The sequence below is a fragment of the Octopus bimaculoides genome, chromosome 4, assembly GCF_001194135.2.
Source record: "Octopus bimaculoides isolate UCB-OBI-ISO-001 chromosome 4, ASM119413v2, whole genome shotgun sequence".
Classification (NCBI taxonomy): Eukaryota; Metazoa; Mollusca; class Cephalopoda; order Octopoda; family Octopodidae; genus Octopus; species Octopus bimaculoides.
The window spans coordinates 60,423,478-60,433,211 of NC_068984.1; the positions used below are offsets into that span (position 1 = coordinate 60,423,478).

Consider the following 9,734-nt stretch of genomic DNA (forward strand, 5'->3'; position numbering starts at 1 on the left):
ATATATATATATATATATATATGTGTGTGTGTGTGTGTGTGTGTGTGTGTGTGTGTTGTTAGTCCATATGTTTTTCTTTCTCTCTCTCTCTCTCACACACACACACACATACACACCTATCTATCTACTTACCCACTTGCCTATCAACCAGCTGACAACAAAGTAACCATCCAACGAAACTACTTATTATAATCATGGATTGTATTACTCAATCATTATCAAAATTAGTGGGTCCCAAACATGTTCAAGATTTTCTTTCCATTCTCTGCTGAACTCTATATCTTCCTCTCTTCGTTCATCAACTCCTGTTAGAGACATAGAGGCTCCATCATGCTATACAGCACGTCTGAAACATCTAGATCTGCTAAAGCTCAGACCCTTCTTAGTTCTGACCACAACCAATTGTAAAATGTAGACAGAAAAGGAATTGACCCCCAGTACTGGACTGGTACTGTATTTATGAAAGCTCAACGGTCAAAAGGCAAATTTGACCTTAGTGGATTTAATGCATTTTAAATTTGCTTTACAGCCATAGAGTTTTGGGTTCAGTCCCATTGCATGGCACCTTGAGCAAGTATCTTCTATAACCCTGGGATGACCAATGCTTTGTGAGTGAATTTGGTTGATGGAAACTATATGGATTGAGAGCAAAACAACATGGTTGTAAAGCAAGCTTCTTAACCACACAGGCAAACTCTGACAGGATAAAAGGCAAAGTTGACTTCAGTAGGATCTGGGTTTGGAATGCCAAGAACCATAAAGGATACCAGAAGACATTCTATCCAGTGTTCTTACCATATTACAAATATCCATTTACCATGTTACAGATGTCAACTTAAGAAATTCCGGACTGTTGAAATGATTTTTTGAAATTAATTGAAATATACATAAACAGGCTATTTCATTAATGTATGAATAGAATAGAATTAATCCTAAATGGCACATGCCAGTGAAAGAGCTGCTACGCAATACTTTCTGCTATATAAAAAAAATTAAAATGCAGCCAAATCTCTGTCAAATGACATCTTACAAGTTAACCATTTAGCATTCAAAATATTCTGTCAAATGTAATGCATATTTATTCATATTGTCTTGAATTAATCATGCATTATCTTGTAGCTTTAAGGTTTTGATGGTGTGATTGTTTATTTTTAGAATGACATTATGAATAGATGACGGAAGCCAAATCTAGCCAGTTTGAACATAAAACAGGTAGAATATTTTGGCTGGATATGGCCAGTTTGAAAGCTAAAGGGTTAAACATATGCATTGGATAATGTAATTAGATACAACATACCTTAAAAAGAAGAGAAATAGAAAATAAAATCAATGATCATGGCTAGAATACCTTTGATCAAGTTCTGCTCAATCACATCTAACCTTGAGCTAAGCGAGTAAACAAGCAGGAAAAACAGAAGACAAAAAATCACACCCTCCAAGCCCATGAATCACGTTGCATCTAACCTGGAGCTAACAATGATACACATTCGAGATGTAAAAGCTGCAAGCTCTACAAATTATTTGTAAATTTTTGTGTTTTCTATAAATATATACATCTTTTTTTTTTTATTTATTTATTTTAATGAGTTTGTTTATGTTTGTATGTATGAGACAATTAGCCAAATTCAACACAAACTATGTGGTTTTGTGTTTTCTATCCTGGAGAAATGTGTTGGTTCTTTTGTGTTGCTTGCATTTGATAAAAAAGTTTTAATTGACAAGTTCTACCCATGTTCTTTGTTTTGAAGTCTGTAGAGGAATTCTAAATGAATGGTGTGTTTTATAAATTCATTTGGGCAATCTTGTGAATTCTTGTAAAAGCATCTTACTTTCGAGAAAGGTAAACATGTATTACAGAAGTTTTGAAAAATACTGGTTACATGAGTTATGTGTTACACACAAACTAAGTTCTTTTTCTGCATCAGACAGATGAATGATCCCTAGTGACATCTTTAACAATTACTGTGCGTTTGTCATGGAATTTTCATTACTTACTTAACTTACATTGGCCCCTTTTTTGTTGTGTCTAGAGAGGGTCATTATACCATTATAATTAACACACACACATTGGTTCAATTCCACTCATTAAATATCCAATTGTTTTGTTTTTGTTAAATCTCTTTCAGTGCTTCTTGCAATCTTCTCAATCACTTAGTCTGTTATAGAAGCAAACCAGATACAAAAGCAAAGTTATGTAAGCTCTTGGCTCCCCATGGGCCATAATCAATCACTGACTTTTGTCACCTGCTCTCTCAACTCTCAGCTGTCTTTTCAGATTTCCTGAGGGAAGGCCTTCTTCTCCTGGGTCTTGTTGGTTTTCAAATTGTCATTGATGCTTCTGTAATTTTGCTTTTTTGCTAGGTAGGAGTGTTGGCCCTATGCTAACCCATTTTTACCACAAGGAAGGGATGGTCCATATTATCCTGGCCTATCCATCATGGAAAACCCCACCAGGAACTTGCACTTTACTGGTATGGCTCTTAGAGCCAATGAGGCACACAGGTCACCATACTACAACAAAGACTGGACTTTATGGTGGATGGAATTTTCATAGGACAAATGCAGTGATTATTTTCTTATTGCCTCACTTTAGGTTTTCTTTCTTCTTTCTCTGTCTGTCTCTTTTTTTTTTAACACTGCATCATATTGTTAGTTGGGACAAATTTACCATACCTGCTTGGACACTGGAAATATAAAGGGCTAAAATAAATAGTTTAAAATCTTTCTCTTATACTCTAACAATTGTGTCAGTCTGCTGTCCTGGACCAGTATTATATTTCATCAACCCACTAGAGGCAGATAATATAGAAATCGCCATTGCAGGAGTGGAACTTGGAACATAAAAATCTGCTGGAACAAATACGGCAAGGCATTTTGTGCAATGTTCTATTGATTCTGTCAAATCAATCCTACAAAACTGTTGATGTGTGATTTATTCTACTTTTTCTTTACATGTCACAAGTATTTAAATTGACACTTGGAAACATTCTGGTCATTTTTACAACGACTAAGTACTGACTGGTGCAGACCTGAGAAGACCTTACACGTTGATGACAGTTTCGCTGTGCTATGAATTGAATTTCATGACAAATTTTGGGAAGCAGCCACTGACTCTAATGAAGAATTGTATGAAGAATCTGCACAAGATTTGATGTACACTCACTACATCTCATCTCATTTCCTCATTGTAAAAATAATAGCAAGAATGTTAGATACATGATATGTTATAAATGAGAGAATTAGAAAAGCTTTTTAATAATCTAAAATATGTTGCAAAATATCTGTGGTAGAAAGAAAAACACAGTCTCTGTATTATTGATATTTAGTAACACAATTTTGTGTTTTAAAAAGCGTTTTTTAGTTTTGTTTATAACACATTTTGTGATAATCTATTTCTTTTCTCTTGTTAGTATAGAGTATTTCTGTCATTCAGGAGGATATCTCTCTCCAGTGATATAAAGCTGCCATCATAAATATTTGTTATGCATAAATAAAAGTGAGATAATCACACATCAACAAGTGATACAAAGTTTGTCAGGCAACAAACTGGTAGAATAGTTATAGATTGTACAAAATGCCTTGCAGTATTAGTTCTGGCATTTCTTGGAGATATCTTTATCCAATGTATTAATGCTTTTATAATACAGCTATGTCTAGAAAGGCTAGATTCCAGCTTGTAAGTTGTTGCTCACTTTGTATATAAATATAAGTATTCATTCCATTGCTGTTTATCATAATTCATGTTGGGTGATAGACTTATTCCTTTGTTCAGTTTAACACAGCCACCTGGTTCTTGGGTGTTTTTAGTGGAATTTACTCTGTTGCAAGTACATGGACCAGGTATCCAGTTACAGGATAATTTACTCTCACCAAATCTTACTAAAAATGTTTGGGCAATGAAATATCATATATTCCTTTATTCTTTTATTCACTCTATACTCTTGGCTGTGGCCATACTGGGGCATCTGTATTAAGGTACTGGAACATATATATCTAGCACTATGTTCAAATCCATAGACTTAGCTTTGCATCTTTCTGGGATTAATCCATTTGTGCTGAAATTTTTTTAGTGAATGAAATTGCCTGAAAATTCACCAATACTATTATTTTGACCTAAATAACAACTGAAAAAAAATTTCATTGAAATCTGTTTGATATTTCTTGAAATAATCACTGTCTGTTATAACAGACATTAGGCACTATGCATGTGAATCTTTAATAAGCTTGTTAACTGTGCAATTTACTTATTTAGTGGCTAATAAAGTTATCATATCTGACCATAACTTTATTATGAAAATAATTCCTGTTCACATAAATAAGATATCAATGAAAACTGAAAATTTATTTAGTAAAATATATCCTTTTGAAATGAAACTATATAGCTTTACTGAACATGGTACTTCTTGAGCCATTTGCGAAGAACTCCTACATCACAGTTTTCACATATGAAATGACTTTTCATAGAGCGTTCTTTGCATCTCCTTTCATTTGGAATATATTCAATCCAATGCTCAACATCATCATATCTTGCATTGTTTTTCAAATGAGCAGATGTGCATTTTCTTTGAAACTTTGGAGTGTCATACATTTTCAATTGAGTTAGAGAAATGTTTTCGATTAATTGTATAATGTAATTTTGTGCCTTGCTCTATTCATCAAGATGCATGCATTTTGGGTTGCTACAGATACAAAATATGATAAAATAGGCCACCACCATTTATTTTGCAGCATTCGAATCCTATAGGAAGCGATGTTATGATCCAGAAGGTAAACAAATCCCATATATTTGTTGTAATTTTGGATGATTTCAGGCTGTGGAATTGGAACATATTTCTTTTGAGGCCTATCATAGCATTCAACAGTGGACATTTTATAGGTTTCAAAGTTTGATAGCAGAACAACACCATTATTATCTTTCCATTTCACAGTGACTGTATTTGAAGTGGACTTGAAATCAGCTGTTCCTCTGGGACATGCTTTCATTTCAGTTTTCATTTTGAAAGGACATCTAGCTGTCCTATTTTCTCTGCAGGTTCCCGATGCACATATTCCTTTCTCAAAAAGTTTCTCCATCAATTGAATACTTGTGAAATAGTTATCAAAAAATATTTTGAAACCTGTATTGCCTGGTACTCCTACAACATCAATGAGATCAAGGACAATGTTCCCACCTAGGCCAAATGCATTTTCGGTTTTATTGGGACTGTCTCTCTTGCCAGTGTAGAGGTCAAAAGCATGCATATATCCATGCTGAGAACAAAGGACCCAAACTTTGAAACCAAACTAAATTGGTTTCCCTTTTATAAATTGTTTGGTATGGTGCTTGCCATTATATAGAATCATACTGTCATCAACAGAGAGATGTTCTCTTAAGCCACCATTTTGAATATTTTTTTGTAAGTGGTCAAGTAGAGGTCTGAGTTTGAATGCAGTCCACCAAAGAATACATACACCTCTGATTTGCATACACTCAGAACTTTACCTTTTTGAACAGCATATCGGTTTGTTTGTTCTACAATGTCATCCAGTAATTCATCTGTGAAGAGCAAACTAAAGAAATCAATTGGATTTGAACAAGATTTTGCTTCTTCAGATATATCTACAGGCTCACATGAAGTTCAGACATGATTCACCGCTTCGTTTTTCTTCCAATTTCTTGTTTTACTGAATTCAATTTATTTTAGATATCCTGCAACTTCTTCAATGTCTTCAGGTATATCCTGTTGACAAGCTATTTGTGCATCAGTTTCCAAAAGCCCTCTTTTCAGTCAAGCTGAGGAAACTACAGCCTCATCATCTGAAGCATCACTATCGCCATTGAAGAGTTCTATATTGTGAGGGAGACCCATGTGAACATCGATCGCCTCTGTTGCTCAGCTCTTCCAAAAATGCTAGGGCTTCTGCTGTTGTAAGACTGAAAGAAAAAATTACTATGATATAGGGATGTGTGGACACAAAATTTATTTCATATATATTATATTGGCTATTTATAACATGAAGCTATATCAACATGCATGAAATATTAGGTGTGTTGTTTTATGTCTAAGTTGCTGGATGTCCATTATAACAGACAGGGTGTTATAAGTTATTTTATTTACGGCATACATCTCAAATGGTAACAAATAATATTTGTTGTCTCACCTATGATCATAAAAAAACATATAAGAAACCACAATAATGCTTACAGAATTAAATAAATGGAAATAATTGGCTTACCATTTACTGCGTGTCCTGCTTGTACTCACTATGTTGCACAACAGTAGTTGTTACAAGTTATGGTGCAAGCATTTGTTCAAATAGACTGCATATGTGTTAAGAACATGTTTCATTCTTTGATACAGATCATATACAAATTATAAATTATATGAAGTATTTGTTTTATACCCTTATAAATTAAGTGTCAGTTTAAACGAACAATCAGCATGAATGGGTTAATGTCATAAGATAGACTATCAGCTAAGTATTGCTGTTGAATTATTTCATTTGACATCTTCTTTAAACCCATCTTTTACCAAACCATTTTTATGCCAATGTCTGAGCAATGCTGTGTGAAATCAAAAATGAATTTGCACTAACCTTAAGCTTCTTACTCAATGATTCTGTTCTGAAGTAGAGTCTGTTAGTATTACTTTACCAATTCACCACCCTTATATAGTCACTAGCAGAACTGAATTGTCAGCTCTTACTACAAATTTAGTTACCCTGACATACACCTTCAAATATTAGAGAGATGGGATGTTGTGTATTCTGTTTTTAGAATGGAGAGTTCTTAGTAAATTTTTCAGATTATAGTTGTTGTTTAGTTGTAAGTCAGCACTGATCAGCAGATCTGTTTCTTAACATGCCTTCAGTTTCAAGATACCTGTTAGAAACAAGTATCTTTCAACAGATCACTATTCATGTTGATATATGTATACATACATTTATTAAGGCAGCAAGCTGGCAGATCTGTTACTGTGCTGGGCAAAATGCTAAGCGGGATTTTGTTAGTCTTCATGTTCTGAGTTCAAATGCTGCCAAGGTTGACTTTCAAGGTTGATAAAATAAGTACCAGCTGCTACTAAAAAGAGGAAGCCTTAACAGAAAAGTAATGTTTATACACAGGTGTAGAGATGGATTGTATAGGTAACAGCTTTACTAAGCAAATTTGTAGTTTTGAGTTCAGTCCCAGTGTATGGTACATCAGTCAAGAGTCTTCACTTACAACTTTGAGTTGACTAGTGCATTTGGAGTGAAATTTAGTAGATGTAAACCAAACTGAAGCCTGTTTGACACACACATGCATGCACACGCGCGCGCGCACACACACACACACACACACACACACACACACACACACACACGTGTGTGTGTGTTTATGTATGTATTTATGTAATAGTTTATATTATGATCATATTGACACCTGGCATCCAAAGGCAACCAGAAATCTGGACAATTGTAGTGTGTACTATTGAATAGAAAGTAGGAAACTCTACACTTGTATTTTTTATTGTGTACTATATATAAAAGTAATTGACTTTGACTGAACTAATTTCAATAAAGCAAAGGCGTAGTGTGTGTGTTTGTGTATGTGTGTGTGTGTATGCATATATATATGTGATTGTCTCCATGTGTTTTAGCATTAACATTAGAGGACTAGGTCTGCTGTGACATTTGTCTGCTATGACATATGTCCTGTAGGTCAGTGGTTTGATGTGTGAAGACCAGCAGAATAAAACAGTTTACTTGAAAATAAACAAGGTTTGGCATTAGGAGTATCATCTGGCTGTAGAATATTATATCTCATCTGCATTGCTGTTAAATGACTGGACTTAAATTATGCCCTAATCCTTTAGTATTCAGATTACTCTGTCAAATATAATGCTTATTTATTCACATTGTTTTGAATTAATCATAAATTATCTCATAGCCTGGGTTTTTAGATGATGTGATTATTTATAACAGAACGACATTGTAGTTTATGAGTGAGAGGCTGGATATGGCCCGTTAGAACATAGAATAGGTAGAATATTTGGGTCTGATATGGTTGGTTTAAATGCTAAAGAGTTAAGACTTAAATCATTCCTATATTCATTTTGAAGAAAATTCTTACTTTTATTTTCATTATGAGACAATAATCTCACCTTAAAAGACTGGTAAAACTAATACCAGTAATTACAGTACAAATATTAGGGTATAAAAGTGAAAGCATGTGGCTTAGTGGTTAAGGTATTTGGCTCATGATCATAAAAGTCATCATTTCAATTCCCAGTAGTGTGTTGTGTTCTTAAGCAGGACACTTTATTTTCACATTGCTCCATTTCATCCAGCTGGCAAAAATGTGTAGTACCTGCAATTCAAACGCTTAGTCTTGTCACATTCTGTGTCATGCTGAATCTCCTTCAGAACTATGTTAAGGGTGTGAGTGTCTGTGGAGTGCTCAGTCACTTGTATGTTAATTTCATGAGCTAGCTCTTCCATTGATCTGGTCAGCTGGAGCACTCCTCATTGCAATCGGACAAGCAATTGTATAAACCAGGGATTATCAACCTGACCATGGATCCTTTGCTACCAAGCTGCATAGAAAGGAAAAAGTTTTTAAATTCTAGTTCTGTTTTATTAACTATCATAGTCGGCAGGGTGTTTTATTTTGGAAAAATTACCACTTCTGTCTGGAAAGTTGTGTAATAAGAAGTTTGCTTTCCAACCACATGGTTCCAGGGTTCAATCCCATTGTGTGACACCTTGGGCAAGTGTCATTTTCTATAGCCTTGGGCCAACCAAAACCTTGTGAGTGGATTTGGTAGATGAAAACTGAAAGAAGCCCATCATATATATATATATATATATATATATATCATCATCATATATATATATACACACACATACATATTATGCATGTGTCGTTGTGTCTGTTTGTCCCTGACCACTACTTGACAACTGGTGTTGGTGTATTTATGTCTCTGTAACTTAGTAGTTCAGCAAAGAGACCAAACTTAAAAAAACCCAAAAAAACTAAATACTGAGGTTGTTTCATTCAACTAAAAATAAATTCAAGGTGGTGCCCCAGCATGGCTGAACAGGCAAAAGAGCATTATACATCTTATTTAACTTATATAAAATGCACTTTATTATGTTCTATTATGCATGTGATCCCCCTGGTTCATGGAAAAATTTTCTTGTATGAAACCAGTTTGTACTGCAGAAAAGGTTGGGAATGGCTGGTATAAACTTTATTGTTTCTTCAAATAAAATTGGTCTTGCGTTTAGTAAATGGAAACAAATTTTACTAATTCAGATACTCAGCCTTGTTTAGAACTCATTTGTATATTTTGAGCGAGTGATCTGACTAAATCTTGTTTCAACTTACTTTTTAGTACTACAAATGAGTGTCATTATTTTTAGCCACAAGGTTTGTCTATGTGATTACATGCCAGTTAGATACTGTAATGGTTTTCTTGATAGGAATTTTTTTATATTTTGAGCAACCAAGCAAGCAAATAAACTCTCTTCTGTAAAATGTTAACATCTTATATCAATATACGATGATTAAATCTGTCTGTATATATTTGTATATTTGTCACTTCCTGAAGGCCCATATATTGTACACACACACACACACAAGTATGTGTGTGTGCATATATAGATAGATAAACAGAAGTGTATGTATATACACACACACACACATACAAACATATAAGTACATATATATTCAATGTTTTATATATTTATATATATATATATATATATATATA

General features: G+C 34.0%; 1 protein-coding gene across 5 annotated transcripts in view; it reads left to right on the plus strand.

Annotated features, from left to right (window-relative positions):
• LOC106877306 (all trans-polyprenyl-diphosphate synthase PDSS2) overlaps positions 1–9,734 on the plus strand; it is a 904,956-nt gene that overhangs the window by 563,801 nt on the left and 331,421 nt on the right. For 2 of the 5 annotated variants that reach the window (XM_052967134.1, XM_052967126.1), the window contains exon 6: positions 4,729–4,767. The exons of 2 other annotated variants lie outside the window; for them this stretch is intronic. In XM_052967134.1, coding sequence (XP_052823094.1) covers positions 4,729–4,767 — 39 coding nt within the window. Of the gene's footprint in view, positions 1–4,706; positions 4,768–9,734 lie in introns of all 5 variants that reach the window. One more of the 5 variants, XM_052967127.1, reaches the window with a different exon arrangement.